The sequence below is a fragment of the Ochotona princeps genome, chromosome 4 (assembly GCF_030435755.1).
Source record: "Ochotona princeps isolate mOchPri1 chromosome 4, mOchPri1.hap1, whole genome shotgun sequence".
NCBI lineage: Eukaryota > Metazoa > Chordata > Mammalia > Lagomorpha > Ochotonidae > Ochotona > Ochotona princeps.
In genome coordinates, this window is record NC_080835.1 from 6,941,882 (window position 1) to 6,964,290 (window position 22,409).

At 40.7% G+C, this 22,409-nt stretch overlaps 1 protein-coding gene across 1 annotated transcript in view; it reads left to right on the forward strand.

The window, feature by feature from the left end:
- The first annotated feature begins 358 nt into the window (after positions 1–358).
- The window catches only part of LOC101525387 (steroid transmembrane transporter SLC22A24-like), a 49,988-nt gene continuing 27,937 nt past the window's right edge, over positions 359–22,409 (forward strand). Inside the window, exons 1-4 of the mRNA XM_058662401.1 lie at positions 359–760; positions 10,149–10,252; positions 15,993–16,147; positions 16,255–16,423. Of these exons, the coding sequence (XP_058518384.1) occupies positions 359–760; positions 10,149–10,252; positions 15,993–16,147; positions 16,255–16,423 (830 nt within the window). The remainder of the gene's footprint in view (positions 761–10,148; positions 10,253–15,992; positions 16,148–16,254; positions 16,424–22,409) is intronic.

The following is a 22,409-nucleotide window of genomic DNA, read 5'->3' on the forward strand; positions in this document are numbered from 1 at the left end:
ATCCACGTGGAGATGCCATCCAGCTAAAACAAGTTCACTCAAGTCTGACATAACCCCAGGGTAGGAGTCATTTAGAGAAGTGTTTTTTGACTAGCGTCTGGTTAACAACTGTAGATCCCTTTGCCAAATTATTGCATCTGTGCCTCAATTTTCAACCTAGCGGCTGCCTAAACATAAAAAAATGGGAGAAACTCTAATCTCTGCTCTTATGCAGGTGTGAGAAGGGGCCTGCTGTGGAGAAAGTGGAGTCAAGGTCTACACAGTGTTAGTGAACTTGAGGAAAGGAAACATTGCCGCTTCCGAACTTCTCTCCATAAAACAACTGTGCTTCCTCTTGGAGACAAGCCCTTCAGCCTCAATGGCCTTTGATGAGCTCCTGGATCAAGCTGGAACTCTGGGAAGATTCCAGATCCTTCAGATTGCTTTCTTTCTTGTTGCCAGTGTCATTGCGTACCCTCATGTTCTGCTGGAGAACTTCACTGCAGCCACCCCTGAGCATCGCTGCTGGGTCCCTCTCCTTGACAATCGCACTGTCTCCCACAATGACACTGGGATCCTCAGCCAGGATGATCTCCTGAGAGTCTCCATCCCCCTGGACTCAAACCTGAAGCCAGAGAAGTGTCGTCGCTTCATCCATCCCCAGTGGCAGCTCCTTCACCTGAATGGGACCCTCGCCAATATTAGTGAGTCAGACACAGAGCCCTGTGTGGATGGCTGGGTATATGACCAAAGCTCCTTCCTATCCACCATTGTGACTAAGGTAAGAGTCCTCTTGTAAACCTCCTAGAAAAGTGATCTGAACTGAACATACTTTATATAAATCTCTCCATAGAAAAGTAATATGAACTGAAAGTTTTGAAATGAACTTAAAAATGGACTGGGACCTCACCTACCCACTGTGTCTTCAGAAGGGTAATGTAGTACCCATTGAACATCTATACCACAATTTCACCACAGGTGTTTGATTATATTTTTGAGTTCATTGAATTGAACAAACTATATATAATCTATTAGTGATGATAACTGTATTAAAAGTGATTGAGGTTTTAAATGGAATAATATCATTCTTTTTTTTTCAAATTGGAGTTTCATTTTATTTATTTTTCTTTTTTTTATTAATTATTTTGCATTATGTGACAGTTTCATAGGCTCTGGGAATCCCCCCACCCCTCCACCTCCCCTCCCTCCTGGTGGATTCCTCCACCTTGATGCAGCATTACAGTTCAAATTCAATCAAGTTTCTTTCCTTGCAAACATACAGCAAGCATAGAGTCCAGCTACTTATTGTCCAGATGGGTTGAACAGTTTCTTGGGGAGACCATTTCTGGTCTGAAGTTAGAGCTGGTAGAATATCATCCCAGTCAATTAAGAGTCCCAATATAACATCAACAGCAATTTGCAATATTATGGAATTGACGTGGTTTTGAGTAACCAGTATGTAAAAAAAATAATAATAAAATAAAATAAAAACAAGCCCTAACCACAACCTATGATTAGCTCATTGACATTTCAATTTTAGTTTATATACAGGACCGGCTGCTATATACCTTAAAATGGCTATAAGGTACCATTCAGCTGTCTAGTGTCCATTTCATTTTAGTATTTAGCCATTTGTTGTGTTGAAGTATAATTTTGCTGATCTTGGCAGATTTTAGGATAATCTGGACTGGCTTGTAACTCTAACAAGACATTTATCGACATTTAGGGTGCAGAACATTTTTTTTGGAGGGGGGGCTGTGCAGGGAAATCCTCAACACCATGGTAAGGAGTAACTAATCTTTGTGTCCCACCCAGCGAGGCATGAGCCAATCCACGCCAGCTCTTTCCTGTCAGATTTCAAGCTCTACTTTCTTTTGTTTGTCTATTTATTTTAGGGTTTTTTTTTTAGTTTGTATGATTGTTTGTTTGCTGTGAGGGGTTTTCGAGGCGATCCTGATGATTATTGCGAGGGAGGGTGGGGGTCCAGAGGTGGAGCCAGGCTCGGACCAGAGAAAGCTCTTCTCCCTGGTCCCGAAGGACATTTATTGTTCTTCTGTTTCTGCGGGCCGCTCAGAGCTTCTGGTTGTCTTTCCGATGACGTTGGTTTCTGCACGGTAGTGTTTGGACTTCTTCCATCCCCTGCAGAAGCTCCGGTTGGGGGTGGGTGACCTCAGAGTACTCAGCCTCTGAGGGCATCCAATTCCCTGTGGCCTCCTTGGCAGTTGAGATATAGTCCTTGTTGCTCGTATTAATAGTTTGTGGTGAAGGTCTGGGAGTCTTCATGGTTGGGATCCAAGCCTCCTCCTTACCACCTGCTCCACTCTGGAGTGCCCCCCTGCTCCACGCACATGACCTCCTGTTAAGAGGTTGTCAGGATCGCACCCGATTTCCTCCTCATGCATTGGTATAGTAGTTTTACTGTTGTTTAGTGCCGCTTTGAGTCTGTTGTCTATGAATTACCAGATTTGATCTTGATAGGCTATATTGTACTTTTTTCTCACTCTTTTTATGGTCCTGAAAGATTTCCCTGCACTCCCTCCCCATTACAGGTTAACATAGCGTATTGAGGGTATAGTAGGTTTTACAGTTTTTTGATGTAGATCTTAAGTATTCTGACATTAATTGTTGGTTTATAGATTATATCGCATTATCTTATTGCATTGGATACAGGTTGTTAGAGATTGCACTAATATTACAATATACAGGTACTATCTTCAAGTTGTCATCTTTTCATCTCAGATTAAGGCAAACATGTGGTATTTAACCTTTTGGGATTGGTTCATTTCTCTTAGCATAAGGAATTCCAGTCGGGCCCATTTACCACAAAGAACTGCATTTTGTTTTTTTTAATAGCTGAGTAGTATTCCATAGAGTAGATGAACCATTGGTTTCTTATCCAGTCTTCTATTGATGCGCATTTTGGCTGCTTCCAGGTTTTTGCGATTGTAGATTGTGCTGCTATGAACATAGGCATGCATGTTGGTTTCTTGTGTAGGAGATCTTTTGGATATATCCCTAGGAGTACTATTGCTGGATCATGCGGTATGTTGATTTTCAGTTCTTTGAGTATTCGCCAAACTGATTCCCATAGAGGCTGTACCAGTCTGCATTCCCACCAACAGTGGAGAAGGGTTCCCTTTTCCCCGCAACCTTGCCAACAAGTGTTGGTGGTATTATGTATATGTGCCATCCTTACTGGAGTTAGGTGGTACTTCATTGTTGTCTTTATTTGGATTTCCCTTATTGCCAGGGAACTTGAGCATTTTTTCATATGCTTGTTTGCCATTTGGGTTTGTTCTTTTGTGAAATGTCTGCCCATTTCCCGTGCCCATTTCTTGAGCAGTTTGTTTGTTCTGGTGTTTTGGTGTCTCTGGAGATCTTTGTATATTCTGGAGATCAGCCCTCTATCTCCTATGTAGTGTGCAAAGATCTTCTCCCATTCTGTAGGTTGTTTTTTTACTTTGTTGATTGTTTCTCTACCTGAACAGAAGCTTCTTAGTTTGATGAGGTCCCAATTGTTTATTTTGGTCTCGATTTCTACTGCTTTTGGAGTCTTTTTTAGGAAGTCAGGGCCTACCACTAAGTGTTGCAGTATGTTTCCAACATTTTCTTCCAAAAGTTTGAAGGTTTCTGGATGTAGGTTTAGGTCTTTTATCCATTTAGATTCGATCTTGGTGTATGGTGAGAGATGTGGATCTATCTTTTTGTTTCTGCAGGCTATTAACCAGTTGTCCCAACAGCATTTATTGAACAGACCTTTCCATTTGCTTGGGTTGTTGTCTGTCTTTTTGTCAAAGATTAATTGACTGTATCTGTGTGGGTTTCCATCTGGTGTTTCTATTCTGTTCCACTGATCTTCCTCTCTATCTTTGTGCCAGTACCAGGCTGTTTTGATGACCACTGCCCTGTAGTATGTCCATGGATCCGGCACTGTGATTCTCCCTGTTAAGTTCCTGTTCTTCAGAGTGGTTCTGGCTATTCGTGGTTTTTTGTGTTTCCAGATGAATCTGTGTATCATTTTTTTCCAGTTCGATGAAGAATGCTGTGGGTAATTTGGGATTGCATTGAATGTATATATTGCTTTTGGTAGTATAGACATTTTGATGATATTAATTTTGCCTATCCAGGAGCATGGGATGTTGTTCCATCTTTCGAGGTCTTGTTCTATTTGTTTTTTGAGTGTTTTGTAATTTTCTTCATAAAGGTCTTCTACGCTTTTGGTTAAATTTATTCCCAGATATTTCATGCTTTTCTCTGTTATTTTGAATGGTAGCTTGTTGGTTAGATCTTCTTCCATCTTGTGGCCGTTTGCATACACTATGGCTGTTGATTTTTGTTCATTTATCTTGTATCCTGCCACTCTGCCAAATTCTCGTATGAGTTCTAGGAGTCTTTGTATTGAGCTTTTTGGTTTTTCTATGTAAAGAATCATGTCATCTGCGAATAGTGAAAGCTTGACTTCTTCATTTCCAATTTAGATTCCTTTCATTTCTTTGTCTTGTCTTATGGCTTCTGCAAGTATCTCTAGGACTATATTGCATAGCAGTGGTGATAGTGGGCAGCCTTGTCTTGTTCCAGATCTCAGTGGGAAGGGATCCAATTTTTCTCCATTTAGTATGATGCTGGCATTGGGTTTTTCATATATTGCTTTGATTATATTGTGGATTGTTCCTTCTATCCCCACCCTGGTTAGGGTTTTTAACATGAAGTGGTGTTGAATTTTGTCAAAGGCTTTTTCTGCATCTATTGATACTATTACATGGTTTTTGTTTTTCAGTTTTTGGATGTGATGTATCACATTTATGAATTTCCTTATGTTGAACCATCCCTGCATTCCCTGGATGAAACCTACTTGGTCTGGATGGATGATCTGTCTGATGTTTTTTTGTATCCTATTGGCTAGGATTTTGTTGAGAATCTTAGCGTTAACGTTATTCGGGGAGATCGGTCTGTAGTTTTCCTTCTCTGTTAATTCTCTATTCAGTTTTGGGATTAAGGTGATATTGGCTTCATAGAATGAGTTTGGAAGAGTTGCTTCCTTTTCTATTGTTTTGAAGAGCTTGTAAAGGATTGGGGTTAGCTCTGGTTGGAATGTTTTGTAGAATTCTGCGGTAAAACCATCTGGGCCTGGGCTTTTCTTTATTGGGAGATCTTTAATCACGGACTCTATTTCTGATTCGGTAATGGGTTTGTTCAGTTCATTTGTTGCCTCTGAGCTAAGTTTTGGCAGGTGGTGTGAGTCTAAGAACTTTTCCATTTCTTGGTGGTCTTCTGATTTGTTGGAGTACAGTCCTTTGTAGTAATTTCTAATTATGTTCTTAATGGTTGTAATGTCTGTTGTTATGTTGCCTTTTTCATCTTTGATGCTGCTAATTCTTGCTTTGTCTTGTTTTTTCTTTGTCAATCGGGCCAGTGGGGTATCTATTTTGTTTATCCTCTCAAAGAACCAGCTTTTTGATTCATTTATTTTCTGAATGGTTTTTTTAATTTCTTTCTGATTTAGTTCTTGTCTTGTTTTGATGATTTCTTGTTTCCTCTTGTTTGTGGGGTCCTTCTGCTGTTGCTTTTCCAGTTCCTGGAGGTGTGTGCTTAATTCCTGCATTTGTTGCCTTTCTTGGGCTTTGACATGCACGCTAATTGCAATAAACTTACCATGTAACACTGCTTTGGCAGTGTCCCATAAGTTTTGGAGGTTTGTATCTGAGTTTTCGTTGGTTTCCATAAATTTTTTGATCTCGTCTTTAATTTCTTCTCTAACCCATTGTTTGTTTAATAGCATATTGTTTAGCCTCCAGGAGTTTACATGTTTCCTGGGACATTTTGAGTTGTTGATTTCCACTTTCACTCCGTGATGGTCTGAGAAGGTACGTGGTATGATTCTGATATTTTTGTAGTTAGTTAAACTTGCTTTGTGTCCTATTATGTGGTCTATCCTGGAGAAGGTGCCATGCACTGCTGAGAAGAAGGTGTAGTCTGTGGCCTTAGGATGAAATATTCTATAGATGTCTACTAGGTCCAGTTGTTCTATTGTTTGTGTGAGTTCTGTGGCTTCTCTGTTGAGCTTTTGCTGTGTTGATCTATCTATTGGTGTTAGTGGGGTGTTCAGATCTCCTAGAATTATCGTATGTTCATCTATGTCTCCCTTTAAGTCCAAAAGTAGTTGTTTCACGTAGCTGGGTGCATCTGGGCTAAGAGCATAAATGTTAAGAATAGTGATTGGTTCTTGTTGGATCCTCCCTTTCAAGAAGATGTAGCGCCCTTCCCTGTCGTTTTTGACGTTTGTTACTTTGAAGTCCATATCATCTGAGAATAGGACTGCCACAGCAGCCTTTTTTTCTCGTCCATTGGCATGGAATATTTGTTTCCACCCTTTCACTTTGAGTTTCTTGGAGTTTCTTCTGGTTAGATGTGTTTCTTGCAAGCAGCATATAGTTGGGTCCTGATTTTTAACCCAGTCTGCTAATCGGTGCCTTTTGAGTGATGAATTTAAGCCATTTGTGTTGAGGCTTAATATTGAGAAACTATAATTTTGCTGTGACATATGCCTGTGTTTTTGAGGTTGTTGGTAATTGATTGTCATTTCTGTGGATGGGCTTTATTGAGATCTCCCTGATTGCCATCCTTGCTTATGGCTTGCTTCCTTTTTCTCTGGGAGTAGCGCATTTCTAAGGAGATTTTGTAGAGTTGGTTTTGTGTTGGCATATTCTTCTAATTTCTCTTTGCTGTGGAAGTATCTAGTTTCGTTCTCGTATACAAATAAAATCTTTGCTGGATAGAGTATTCTTGGTTGACAGTTGTTCTCTTTCAGTACTTGAAAGATTTTGTTCCACTCCCTTCTTGCCTGGAGCGTCTGTTCTGAGAAGTCGGCAGTGATTCTGATGGTCCTGCCCCTAAATGTAAGCTTCTCTTTGGTTCGTGCTAACCTTAGGATTCTTTCTTTGTATTCATTGGAGGGTAGCTTGATTACCAAGTGTCTTGGGGAGGATTGTTTTGGGTCCACCCTATGGGGAGTCCTCTGGCCTTCCTGAATTTGGGTTGGGTTCATGTTCCAGGTATTTTGGAAGTTCTCCTGCATAATTTCCTCAGGTACTGGTTGTATGCCTGTCTCTCTTTCCACTCCTTCTGGGAGCCCCATGATTCTGATATTTGACTTCTTGATGTTGTCGTTCATCTCCTGGATCGTCTTGGTTGCCTTGTGTAGTTGTGACTCTAGTTGGTTAATAATCTGCCTGCTTTCATTCTGGGAATATTCCAAGTCGGATATCCTGTCTTCTGCTGCTGTAATTCTGTTGGCTAAGCTCTCAACTTTGTTCTTCAAGTCTAGGATCTCATTTTTGAGTGATTTTGTTTCTGTGATTATGTGGTTTTTAAAATCTTTGAGCTCGTCCCATTGTTTTTCATTGTCTCTGAAGAGTTTTATAATTATTTTTCTGAACTCCTTATCAGAGACATCTTCAATTTCTTCATCTGTAATCTCTGCGATTGACCAGGCTTTATGGTGGCTTTTTGAGGTGGAGCAAGCTGTGTCTACATCACTAACTCTCTTATTCCGTCTCATATTTGTGGCCCAAGGTGTTGCTGGATCCTCACCCTTGACCTCTGTTGCCACCTAGTGGGTGGCCTGAGGTCTTGCTAGCCTAGGTTTTAGTTTTCCTTCTGGCCCAGGGAGTTTTTGTTTTTTTTTTGTTTCCCTTCTGGGTTTCAGGTTTCAGCGCCTTAGGTTTCAGTGCCTAGTTGCCCAGGTCTCGTCTTTTGAATTTTTTTTTTTTTTGCTTTGTTTTTTTTTGTGTAGGTACGGGATCTGGCAGGCCCCGCTCCACTGCCTCTTTCCCCTGGCCTGGGTTGGCCCAGAATTTGGTTTAGCTATGATCCTGGGGATTTCACCCTCGCTGCCTCAGCTGCTGGCTACTGCACTTCAGGGTCCTAGCGCCCTTCCGGTACCGTAGCGTTTCGTTATGGGGGAATGTGTGTTACCTAGCTGTCCCTGTCTTTGCCTGGGTCCCGCCAAGGTTATTAATATCGCCACCAGTGCTAGAGGTTTCAGCACTCCTGCAGTTTCTAGCCACCACTGGAGGGGCTTTGTGCAACGATTTCCTAAAGTTGCCTGTATATTCTCCGGTTAAAATTCCCACCGGCCTTTCCCCTGCTGGGTTCTTAATTCACTGTTTTCGAGCCGCCGTGCCGCTAAGCCGACTGCCGAGCGCTGCCTTGGTATTTTTGTTGTTGTTATTTTTGGTTGATTCTCCAGATTGCGTGGATCTTGTTGATTCTGCAGTGTCCTGGGAGGTTCGCACACCTGCTTATACTATTTTTAACTATACTTGCTCCTTCTGGCACTTTTTGGCCCTCTCTCTCTGCCTTCCCCCTTACATTAACCCTCCATGGTCGGCCATTTTTTTCTCTTGAATATCATGCTTCTTAATAGCTGAATAATATTCCATTGAGTAGATATACCACAGTTTCTTTACCCATTCTTCCTTGGACACACATCTGGTTTGTTTCCATGTCATTGCTATTGTAGTTTGTGCTGCTGCAAATATAGGATTACAGATCCCCCTCTCATATGCAGAGGTACTACCAGGCATGTATTATGCCACATCAATGCCACTTAATACTTACTCCAAAACTGACGCACACAGCAAGTGAATCAAAACCTCTGGGCATAGGATTTAGGTGACAGTGCTATTGAAATTCTTCAGATGATTCAAATAAGATTAATTAAAATGATCAAGAAATAGATGGGGAAATGGCCCAAATTACTAGGCACCCCAGAAGTTAATGAAAATTAAAACCACCATGAGATATCATTCCATTTCAGAAAAAAAGTTTAGCAATGGCTACCTGTAAGTAAATGAAGCAGAACTATTATATGCGGTTACTGGCAATGTAAATCAGTACAGCTACTCCAGAAAGCAGTACAGACTTTGCAAAACCAGGTGATGAACTGTCATAAAACCTACTAAATTCACCAATGAGCATACATCTAAATTATGTGGAATAATTCCATGATTCCTTTTCTATCATGGCTATTGCTGTTCACAATAGCCAAGATATAAAATCAACAAAGGTTGTCATCAGCACATGAAGTAATGATGATGATATGTGAGCCCATCTCAATAGTTCAATGGATTAAAAAAAAATCCTACAAATCAGAATGAATATAAACATCAGCTTATTTCTGTCTGAATCACTTCCCTGTTCATCCACTTGGGATATTCCTGCTGATATTTCACATCCTAGAGCACTGGCACTCATCTGGGGGGCCTCCAGTGAATCTCAAACTCCTGGCTTTGAACTGTATCAGTCCAAGATGTAATTGGACATTTATGGAGTGAACCAGTGGATGGAAGCTCTTTCTTTGTGTATGTCTGTCTCCCTAACTCTATAACTTGCCTTTCAAAGACAAAATAAATTAATATTTTTAGAAAAAGCATAAGTACACAATAGATTTCAATTCTGTTGTTTTAAAAGACTGAAATCCTACCATTAGCATCAAAATGAGTGGAACTGAGGGACATCAAGTTAATTGAAAGAAGATACAGAAAATTAAATATTGTGTTATCCTCATATGTGGGAGCTAAAATAAACCTCAAAATGAACCAAACCCAGAACAGAATGGACAGTACTACATACTGGGAGAGATAGGGAGACAGAGGAAGCGAACTTTGATTTTTAGCAAAATAGGAGAAGTTTGCATTGGGTAATGGATAATGGAAAATATCTATGGAATTTACAATAGTGGAATCTGAGTTTGGGCTCTTTTTGAACACTTTGTATAATTCCAATGTGTAATTTATATAAATTATTCTAAAGTCAAAAATTAGAAAAGAAAAGCTAAGAATATTAACAGTATAAATTATAGTGATTTTCCAAGGTGCTGACAGTAACACAGTAAGGATTTTGTGATATTAGAGAAAAAAGACTACAGACGCATGGCAGCAGATTACCTGAATGGCTTGGGGGTGAGTGAGGCAGTCACGTGGCAAAGGCTGAGTAGGTTCAGTAGTTCTGGAGTGTGGGCAGCCCGAGGAGAGTGACGGCAGGTGAAGCTGGAGAGAGAGCAGCCCCATAGCAGGAAACTATGTGTGTCATATGTAAGGGTTTGTCATCAGGTTTAACAAAAGGGCTTAAACTCTGCTAAACTTCTGCTGGGTTGCTTTCTCTCTCAGTGGGACCTGGTGTGTGATTATCAATCCCAAAAATCGGTGGTCCAAACCCTCTTTATGAGTGGGTCGCTGCTGGGAAGCCTGATATTTGGCCGTCTTTCAGACAGGTAAGTGTCATCTCTCTTTCATTTGGCCTGTTGATCACATGCTGCACACACTGATTTTAGAAATCCTTGATAAACTCATGTGGTGTACTTTAATTTATGCTGCATACTCTCTTTTTCTGATTTTAGGAGGCTACAACCAAATAAGAGTGCTTTTGTATGTGGCCTGAATAATGTAATTTGTTGTTATGAATCTTTTGTTCTGTGCATAGACATGAAAAAAGCATCTGGATTGATTCCATATCTTTGCTATTGTGAATTGACCTGCAATAAACATAGATGTACTAATCTCTGTAGTATGCTGATATAATTTTGTTTTGATAAATTCCCAAGCCTGGCATGAGTAGGTCATATTGTAGACTTATTTTCAAATCTCTGAGATTTTATCAGCCTATCACCTCAGCCTTGCCAACTTTTGTTATGTGTTGGTTTTTGGATGATAGCCATTTGAACTGATGTGAAGTGAATTCTTGTTGTGTTTTAAGTTGCATTTCCCTGATGACTAGTGATTCTGAGCATCATTTCATATGTCTGTTAGCCATTTGCACTTCAATTTTGGAAAAAATGATACTTATACTCTTAGCTGAATTCTTAACTGAAATGTTTGACTTATTTTATTATCTTGTGCTCCTTATAAATTCTAGATATTAATCATCTATCAGATACATATATACCTTCCATATGTTTTTAAAAGATTTATTTATTTTCATTTGAAAGACAGGTTTTACCGAGAGAAAAGGAGAGATGCAGAAAGTCTTCCATCTGCTGATTCACACCCCAATAGCCACAATGGCCAGAGCTGAGCCTACCCAAAGGGAAGAGCCAGGAGCTTTTTCCAGGTCTCCCACATCATTGTTGGGACCCAAGAGCTTGGGCAAGTCTCTGCTGCTTTCCCCAGGAGTTTTGAGACCAGCGATCCACTTGGGTGGTGTCCCCAAAGAAACCTCACCAGTGGTGACCCATGACCTGACTCGTTTAGGTGACAGCCAATGTGGGATCAGACTCAGACTGTCACCCTCATTAGCGCCACCCCTCCCCCCGACATATACACTGGGAGTTGCTGTTTCTGCGTCAATTCTGTCCCCAACTCCATGTCATATCGAAGCCAATGGATGCTGTGGTCCAGTCTAACCCAGCCTACCGCACATCTGTCCTTCACATATACCAGTAAATTCTGTAGCCTATTTTGAAAGAACCCTAATGACTCCCACCAGTCCCACTCCCAGCCTCAATCTATGCATGACATTATGTGCAACAGACTTTTCTAGTCTTTCCCACATCTCATTCAGCTTTGTACGTGTCCATGGGTGCTATAGCCTAACTCAGCCTGACCAGCCCCACTATCTAGCTACCACCTGACCCAGCAAGGCACAGCACCAATGGTTCTCATAGTCATTGGTAGGTGCTATAGCCCATCAGAGGTATATGCACAGTTTCCCTGCTATACCTTCTCCTAGCCCCAGATCTTGCACTTTCCATGTAGTTGTGTAATCTAGCCTGACAAGACTTGCCCCCCATCCCAACACATGACAGCTAATGCTGCAGAAAATCCCAACCAGTCTGCACTTACTCTGACTCATACATGCACCAGTGGATATGGTCGCTTTGCCCAGACTGGCTTTCTCCTAACCCAGCTCACATGCAGGCCAGCTCACGTGAAGGCCAACAGGCTTTGTAATCCAGCTCAGCCTGGTCTGTCCCCAGTCCCAGACATCACACTCACCAATGGGAGCAATGGCTCAGCAAGGGAGCTTACCCCAGCCCCCCAGTGAACCTGCCCCCTGCTGGCATCTTAAGTGTGCTGGTGGGTGCTACAGCCCATTATGGCTTGGCTCACTTCCCCTTGGCATTTGCTAGTGGTTGTTACACTTTGGCTCATCCCATTCTGCCCAGCCTGGGGTACCCTGGCCTGACCTACCCTAGTCCTGGCTCATGATGACAGGTGCTACAACCTAGCCCAGCTCAGCTATCCCCCAAGTCCTTACCCTAATGTGAAATGGCTGGTGTGGTCCAATCCAACCTGATCTGCACCCCATCCTGGTTCTCACATCTATATGTGGATGCTATGAATTAGCCTGGCCCAGCCAGCCCTCAGACCTGAATCACACTTATGCCAGTGAGTATTGTAACCTGGCCTTGTCTAGGTTGCTCCCAGCTTTGATTCTTGCTGTCACCTGCAGGGACTGTGTCCTAACTGAGGAGTTGCATAAGCCCCTCTATCAGATCTCCTCCCAGTGACAGATCTTGCATACTCAGTAGGACCTTGGCCAAACCTGACATTAGCCACGTCCTGTCCCAGCAGGTACAAGGCCTTGCCCAACCAGCCTACATCCATTCAATTATTACCATTGGTATTATAGCACAGCCCTGACTGATCCATCCCCAAACCTAGCTCTCTTGTGGTTCAGTGGGTGCTGAGACCTAGCCCAGCCCATCCTATACCCACCCTGACTCTCATGAGCACCCAGGGGTGCTGGAGGTTAGCCAAGCCTGGCACATAACAGACCAGTCCACACCCATACCATGTCTACCCCAGTTCACTGCCCCATTTTGGCTCTCATACTCACTAGTGGGACCCACAATCCAGCCAGAGTATCTTCTTATCTTTAAGACCCAGATCTTGCCAGTGGTTGCTCCAACCCAGCCAAGCATAGCCCATCTTGACCTTTGCCATTGAATGCTGCAGTCTATCCTGTCCTGGTCTGCCCCCCAGTCCCAACTCTCACTGGTGGGTGCTACAACTTAGCCCAGCTCAGTCTTCCCACATCCCTGGCTTTCATTCAACTAGAAGGTGTGATAGCATAGCTCAGCATGGCTCGCATCCCATCCTGGATATTGCTTATGCCACCGTGATACAGTTTGGCCTGGCTCTGCCCAGTCTGCTCCTCCAGAGCCAACCCACACATTTGCTGACAAGTGGAGCATCCTTGTTTAGCCTGAACACATGCAAACCTGAATCATGTGCTTATCAACAGGAGCTACACTTCACCAGGGGAGTTCCCCGGGTTCCCCCACCAGGCCCACTCCCAGACCCATATCTCACATGTGCCAATTGGTGCCTTTGTGTGTGATGGTGGATTTTCAGCCCAATGTGCCTCACACTCAATTCTTGGGTGCACCTATTGGTGCTGAAGCCTGGGCTTTCAGGCTTGTTTCAAAGTCAAGTTCCCATGAGTATCGGTGGGTTCCATGGTTATACCTAGGTTGGCCCCTTCCCACCTCCAGTCATTGAGCAAAGCAGTAAATATTGCAGTCCCACAAGGTGATCCCACTTGTCTCCCATAGACTCTAACCCAACACCTAGTTCCTTGCATACTGGTTAGTGCCATGGCCCAGCCTGACATGACCCATCCCCTGTTCTGAGAGTCACTGGCAGATACTGTGGTCTAATCTGCCATGTGGGTCTCCTAGCCCTAGTTTTTATGTGCACTAGTGGATGGTGATAGATGTTAACCAACCCAGCTCAGGTATCACACTTGATTGGGAACATTAGTCTGACCTAGAATGGTGTTCTAATTTCCCTTCTCAAAACCATCCTGGCCTGGTGCCCCAACATGTTTACAAGTCCCCAAGCTAGGTCCACATGGACACCATGCCAGCATACCAGCCTGGAACCCTACCCCTCTCCTCTTTCCTCCCTTTTCCTTTGCTTGCCTTCCTGGAGCCAAAGCATGTGTAGGATGAGTCCCCAGTCCCACTCTGCTGGCCCTAGGCTCAGCATGAGCTCAATGGGCCCTGAAAAGCAAGTGTCCCGTGCAGGTGCTGAAAGGAAGCCCAACATATTGTCTTGGTTATGTTGAGATTTATCCCTCCTATATCCAGTTTGTTTAAACTTTTTATAATCATGGAAGGATCATATACTTTGTCAAATGCATTCTCTGCACCTAATGAGATAGTGATTTTTTTATTCTTCAATCTGTTAATGTGACATATCACATGCGTTGCTTTGTATATGCTGAATCATATACAAAGGATCAGTCACACTTATCCTAATGGGAATCATTTTGAATTCTTGTTGAATTCCATTAGCTAATGTTTTGTTGGGAAATCTTGCATCTGTTTTCAGCAGGAATATTGTTCTATAGTTCTTTGCTGTGTCATTTTTCTGGCATTGCAGTTAAGATGAGGCTGATCTCATGGGTAGCGTATGGTAAAGCTCCTTCCTTTTCAATTGTTTAGATAGTTTAAGAAATATTGGGATCAGTTTTTCTTTAACAGTTTGGTAAAATTCAGTAGTGAAGCCATCCAGCCATGGGCTTTGCCCTGTTGTTACTGTCTCTGTTATTGATTCAATTGCATTCCAAATTATTGTATTTCAGGTTTTCTATGTCTTTGAGCCCCAATTTTGGCATGTATGATGATTCTATTTATTTCTGTGCTGTTCCCTGTAGCCTGTCTGATCTTAGTAATTTAGGTCTTTTATTTTTGATAAGCTGGGCAAAGGTCTAAAAGTTTTATTTTTTCAAAACACCAACTGTTCATTTTATTGATCCTTTGTATAATTTTAAAGTGTCATTTTTTTTCTTTCAAAATTAGTTTTATTTAAAAGATTTTCACAGCTATAGAAAGAGAAGCAGAGAGAGATCTTCTATCTGCTAGTTCACTCCACAATGACTGCAATGGCCAGAGCTGAAAATTCAAAGCTGGGAGCCATAAGCTCCTCCCCAGCCTCCCATGTAGGTGTATGGAACTGAAGCCTTAAGCTACCTGCCACTGATTTCCCAAATCATAATTGGAGAGTTGGATCAGAAGTAAATCATCTGGGACATGAACCTGCACCCATAGCAGTGTGCCAGCACTCGAAAGTGGAAGATTAGCCTGCCACACTACCACACTAGTCCCTGATTATTTATTCTTAAATTTTGAATGCTTCTTCCCTCCTACTAACTCCTCCTAATAATACATTCTAGGAGGTGTGTTTCAAGACTTAATAAAAACACTAGTTACGAAAAAGATTTCTGTCAACTTTGCTTTTGTTGTATCCCATAAAATGACTAATCACACTGTAATCTGTTTCAAATTTCTTTTATTTCTCTCTTGATTTCTTCTACATCACATTATAAATTCAAGAGTGTGTATCATTCAGCTTCCATGTGCTTTCATAATTTCTACATTTTCTTAAATTTCTAATTTTCAGCTTCATTGTACTGGGTTAGAAAAGACATATAGTATGTTTTCCTAATTTTGAATTTCCTAAAACTTCGTTATGCCCTTGCATATAGTCTGTCCTAGAGAAATGTCCATGCAATGTAGAAAAGAGTGTCTTTGGTAGCTATGAGATAAAATACTCTGTAGATATGTTAGTATCATCCAACCAATAGTGCAGATTAGCTCTGTTGATGATGATGATACTTTTGCCTAGTTGATCTATTGATCGGTGAGATTGGTGTGTTGCTATAGAATACTACTGAGACGTAAAAAAGAATAAAATCATGTCTTTTGCAACCAAATAGTCACAGTTGGAATCATTGTGTTTAACGAAACAAACAGGTCTCTAAACTCAAATATCATGTTTCCCTAATTCATGATAACTTATGTACAGAGTATAAAAATGTAATGCATAAGAGAAAATTGACATTTGAGAGGGTAATATCCATGATTTCTGCTGTTGACAAGACAAATCCACCAGGGTCAAATACAGTGTTCCAGTTGCTGAACATTTATCCTGAATTTCAAGACATGTCATGTGTTTCAAGTTGACTAACCTTTATATTATTCCCTCCTAAATAATCTTATTTCTTAGATATGGGCGGAAGCTGATATACACATGGTGTCTCCTCTTGACAGCCATCCTGGACACCTGTACAGCCTTTGCTCCAAACTTCACCATCTTCTGCATCCTACGTTTCTTGGCTGGATTTCCTGTCATGAATGTGTTAGGAAACCCTGTCATTCTTTGTAAGTCAACAATGTGTGACTTCCACTGTATCTGTGCCTTGAATGGATCTGAAATTGCCATTTGTCTGAAATTGTGTATATGTTTTGTTTTGTTTTCTTTTTTTAAGCATCAGAATGGACAGTGCCCAGATCTCAACATATTGGAGTAACGCTGATGTTATGTGCCTATAGCCTTGGGCAGATGCTGTTGGGAGGAATAGCTTTTGCGATTCGAGACTGGTACACATTACAGCTGGTTGTGTCTTTACCTTTGTTTGTCTGCTCCTTGCTGTCCAGGTATGTACAACCCAAGAAGAAACTATGTTGATAAGACTCAAGTAAATCTTGTCAGATAAACATTTAATTTATTTAGGCCTGACTGCAGCCATAATTCCTGTTCATACCTTCTGAAATACCTGAAACGTGAACAAGGAAAAGAATGACACTTCACCACAAAGGCTGGGACTCGGTAGTCTTCTTTGCAGTGTAGCAGAGAGAGAATTGCTTATGAAATCAGTCGTAATAGACAATGACATGTACTTAGTCATGAAGTAATGGCATTATTTATTTAACTTTGAAAGGCAGTATATGATGGAGATTGGTGGCATTTGTCCTGTCTTAACCCTCCAAAAACCTCCTTGTTTACAGTGAGCTCTCATTGCCTGTCTAGCTGAAGATTTGCCTAAGACATCATTTAAAAGACTTTTTGACCTGAATTAAACTTAATTGGAGTAAAAAAAACCAACTATTTCACCATAATGTCTGAGGCAGATTTCTGGAGGAGTTGAGAAGTTGCCAGAGACCTAGCAAGCATGGAGACACCACAATAGTCATAAAACGACTAAATAGGTACACAGTTGTCAGAATGACAACACTCAAGATTAACAGCAAAGCAAAAGTGATCCTGTTTGACAAGAACATGATAAGCAGGAGTCCTGTCATGGCTGCTGGAGACATCTGCCCTCACGGACCCTGAGGTCTCTGCAGCAGCCACTGGATTACCGCACTGCTGCACTGACCTGGGAAAATAGGCCGGTCCACGACATGCTTTTCTCCTGATTAGTTCTTTGCTGCACAGTACCTTATGGTTTATGCATGCATCCAAGTTTCTTAAGACAACTGTCCCCAGTTATTTATCCAGTCCTTCCCACAAGCCAACTGCTTTAATATACCCACATTTGTCATGTCCCAGGCTGTTCCCAAGCAGCCTTCATAAACACAATGCTGCTGATGCCCCTGAAGATACATCAAGCGGTTTATCTTCCTTCAGACCCAAGAAGCTGCCAGAACACCTGCAAACTTTGGCCTTATGAGGTCCAGAATCATGCATACTTAATCACATCCACAGGAATGATCTATCATCAACTCCAGAATACCCATGGCTAAGAAAAGAAGCCGGTCAGTCCACTTGAAGCCGTAGTGGTAGCACACACACAGAGCACAAAAACTGTAGTGCATATGAGAGAAATTGACATTTTGAGATTTGGTTACTCTTTATGCTTTTGTCTATACTGTTCAGGCGCAATCACCTTTACATTTACTATTGTTGAATTATTTCTTTAGTGGAGAATGATTACAAAATCAATAGAAATTATCTATTGTAAGAATTAAAAAAATAAGGAAGGTTGAAGGAAGAAGGGTAAAATGGACATTATAATTGTGCTCTTAAAGTGCACAGATGCAAAACATCACATAATTTTCATTCATATAAATAATTAGGATGGAAATATCAGTAGGCTCCTAGAAATGTATCTTGAAATATATGGACCCTGCCAATTTTATGTGGGCTAAATAAGAAAAAATAAAGAAGGAAAGAAATAAATTTAATCACAATGGGACATTGCAAGATAATATTCAGCATGTCAAAAATTAGAGTGCAAAGTCTTTTTAAAATTTATTTATTTTTATTGCAAAGTCAGATATACAGGGAAGGAGAGACAGAGAGGAAGATCTTCTGTCCAATGATTCACTCCCCAAGTGACTGCAATGGCTGGTGCTGTGCCGATCTGAAACCAGGAGCCAGGACCTTCTTCCATGTCTTGCATACGGGTGCAGGGTCCCAAGGCCCTGGGCAGTCCTTGACTGCTTTCCCAGACCACAAGCAGGGAGATGGATGGGAAGTGGAGCTGCTGGGATTAGAACTGGCACCCATATGGGATCCTGGAACATTCAAGGCGAGGACTTTGCACTTTGGGCCCGGAGCAATGGCCTAGTGGCTGAAATCTCAACAACAAATTAAAACAGGAAGAGGAAAGAGTACATATGCTACAAGAAGAAAAGTTAATTGAAATGCTTCACTGAGGAAAAAACTGAAAACCATGTTTAGGATCTTTAGAATAGCATAAATGGCCAAATATTTGTTTCTTACAATTTCCTGATAAAATGACAACAAAGCCTAAGACTGACTATTCAGTGAAATAATAGTGCAAAATTTTTTAATTTCTAGAAAAGTATACACATTCAAGTACAGGAGGCACAGGGAACTCCAAATAAACATGACAGCAAAGACCTTCACCACAGCAAAACTTTCCAAAATAGGCTAAAGAAAACATGAAAGTGTGCCAGACGTTTTAAAGGTTCCCCAATATGGTAAACTTCTCATCAGAAACTCAACATGCTATGGGGGAATTGCGAGTTGAAGTCTGAGTCCTAAAACAAAAACGTGTCAGCCTAAAATGCTGTATCCAGCAAGGCCTCATTTATAAAGGAATGCTCCAGCCAGCAGAGCCAGTAATGTGGACAGGGAGAGGGTCTGGGGATGAAGCAACGACAGGAGACCAGTGATGGTGGAAGTCTCTGCAAAGTCTCCCTTTATAGGTCCTTCACCTCTCCTTATATACTCTTCCCCCCCGCATCCTCATTTAGCAGGATATTGGATATAGATGAGTCCAGTTAGTCTAGGTGCTTTTAGCCACAAGCCCAGTTCCTGTTCCCGCCCAGGTTAATGAGCACTAATCAACTCCTTAGCCCACAACAAATGAAGATGGGTAAAAGATATTCAGCCTTACAAATGATACTTAAGAATATAGTGCCATGGTAATGGAGAAAGCAAACAGCATCATGAACGATTGTGAAGGTAGGAAGAATAGTTAAATTATAATAGTTAAAGAATAAAGGAGACAAAAAGCAGTAATAATTTATGAGCATAGTCATTATTTATTAATAGTGATCTTAAATGCAAGTGGACTAAAATGGCAATTAAAAGGTACATATGGCTGAATACATATGCTGTCAGGAACATCACACCAGCAAAGATACACAGTGAAAGAATGGAAAGTGATATTTCACACTAACAGAAAGCAACAAGGTGCAAGAATAGCTTTTCTAACATCATAAAAAGTCATCTCTAACACAAAAACTGTTAAATGGACAAAGAAAGGAATTATTAACAACTAATAGATCAATTTAACAAGAATGTGTACCTATAGTAATGAATCATTGGGTGACTTATGTTCCAACACAATAATAACAAGGGGTTTCGACTAGTAGACAGTTAACCAAACAAACATAAGCCGAGCTAATCCACACTATTGAGAAATGGAGTTATATGATAGCTACAGAATACTCAAGCCTATTGCTGCAGAATAAACATTCTTTTTATTTTCTAAGCTGAATGATTTAAAAAATGAAAATAATTAGATTTTTAAGTAAAGTGATGCAGCCTTTTAGTTGCCTAAGAAAGAGCAACCTATTGATTGCAGGGGATAAAAGGAACAAAAATGAAACCATGACTAATAAACAATGAATACAATTAGAGAAGAAAGATTTGGTTTTTTATTTTTTATTGAAAAGTCAGATTTAAAGAGAAAAGGAAAGCCAGAGAGATAGAACTCCTATGCACTGGTTTATTTCCCAAGTGGCTGAAATGGCCAGCGCTAAGCTTATCTGAAGTCAGGAGACAGGAGCTTCTTCCCGGTCTTCCACACAAATGCAGGGTCCCAAGATTTTGGGCCATCCTCTGCTGCTTTCCCAGGCCACAAACAGGGAGATGTATAGGAAGTGGGGCAGCCAGGACTCAAACCAGGGCCCATATGAGATCCAGGCTCTTGCAAGGTAAAGATTCAGCCATTAGGTTATCATGCAGGGTTCCAGAATAAACATTCTTTTCATCAGTGTGAAGAACTCTCTCTACCACTGCCTCCATACCAGGCCATAAAACAAATCTCAAAAAATCAAGAAATTGAAATCATACCATGTAGCTTTTCTCACAATGAAATGAAGCTGGAGATTAACAACACACAAAACTGGAAAATAAGCAAACACATGGAGATTGAATAGCGTGCTCCTGAATAACCAGTGAGTCACAAAGAAATTCAAAACAGAAATCAAAAAACTCCCTGGTGAATGAAATGATAGCAAAATCTCAAAGCTTATGGAATACTGCAAAAACAATATTGAAGAAAGTTTATGAAAATTGTTGCCTATGTCAATAAATAGAAAGGTATCCAGTAAATGAATGAAGAATGCACATGAAGGATGTAGAAATACAAAATGAGCCCAAAATTAATAGGAGAAATGAATATAAATTAGGGAGAATAAGAATTAGAATTGAAATTTAACAAACTATTCAAATAGCCAAATGGATAGCTGTTCAAGAAAAAATCGGGTTTTCAAAATTGGCCCAGCTGACAAAAATTAGAGGCTGAAAGTCCACATTAATAAATGGAGAGAAGAAAATTGTAAAATCTAGAAGGAAAGGATACAGTTCTGGAAACAATTTACCAAAGCTGAGGCACAAAGACAGGGGACATCTAAGTAGACCAGTAACAAAGACCGAATCAATGATAAAGACCACACCAACCAAAGAAAGTCCAGGGCTGGATACTCTCACTGCTGAATTCTACCAAACCTTTAAAGAAATGCTCTCAAACTATGAAGCAACATAAATATGGAGAATAACCTAAATTTATTCTGTTAATTCAGATCACTTTAATTCCAAAACCAGAAAATGAAGCAACAAAGAAAGAGAACTGTAGGGCCTGACGAGATAGTATAGTGGCTAAAGTTCTCACCTTGAATGCACCAGGATCCCATATGGACACAAGTTCTAATCCTGGAGGCCCCTGCTTCCCATCCAGCTCCCTGCTTGGGGCCTGGGAAAACAGTCAAGGACAGCCCAGGGTCTTGGGTTCCTACACCCATGTGGGAGACCCAGAAAATGCTCCTGGCTTCAGCTCAGCTCTGGCCGTTGCAGTCGCTTGGACAGTGAAAAATCAGATTGAAGATCTTCCTCTCTGCCTCTCCTCTTCTCTGTATATCTGCCTTTCCAATAAAAATACATAAATCTTTAAAAAGAGAGAGAACTATAGAACAATATCCCCAATGAACTTGTATGCAAAATCCTCAACAAAATCCTTACCAAACACAACACAACAAAAAAATTATCCACCCAAAGCAAGAGGGATTTATCCCAGGGATACAGGGATGGTTCAACATACACTAATCAAAAAGGTGACACAAGACATTAACAAACTGAAAAATAAAATCTATTTTATAATCTCAACAGACTCAAAGAAAGCATTTGATAAAATACAACATCATTTTGTTTTTTTAAAAAAAAAAAACTTTTCAAGAATTGAAGCAACATACCTCAACACAATAAAACCAGTGTGTGATCAGCCAGGAACCAGTATCATAGTGAATCTTAATCAACTAGAATCATTTATACCATGAACTGAAAGCATACGAAGATATCCACTGTCACCATTAGTAACATTATAGTCTAGAAGATTTGACCATAACCATTAGGAAAGAGAAAGAATTAAAGAGACAGAAATTAGAAAAGAAAAGTCAAATTACCCTGTTTGCTGATGACATGATCATTTACATGAAGGAATGACATGATCATTTACATAAATGATCATTTACATGATCATTTACATGATCATTTACATGTTGAAGGAACAGACAGTTGTGGTTTAAGAAACACAATCTCACACTAACACAAGTAGGCTTCTGTATTATAGAACAGAATAGAAACTCCAGAAATTAATCCATGCATCTACCATAAACTAATCTCTGACAAAAAAAGTTCAAAAATAATCTTCCCTAAAAAGAATAGTCTCTTCAACAGTGATATTATTGAAGAATGGAATTGTCCATATGGAAGCATGAACAACACCTCTACCTTACATGTATAGAAAAATAAACTCACAACGGATTAAGGATTTAAATCTAAGACCTGAAGCCATCAGATTACTAAAGGATAACTTAATGAAACTACTGCAAGAAATTGGCCTAAGTCTTTTGTAAAAGCTCGGAAGACAGGACATAAAAGCAAAAT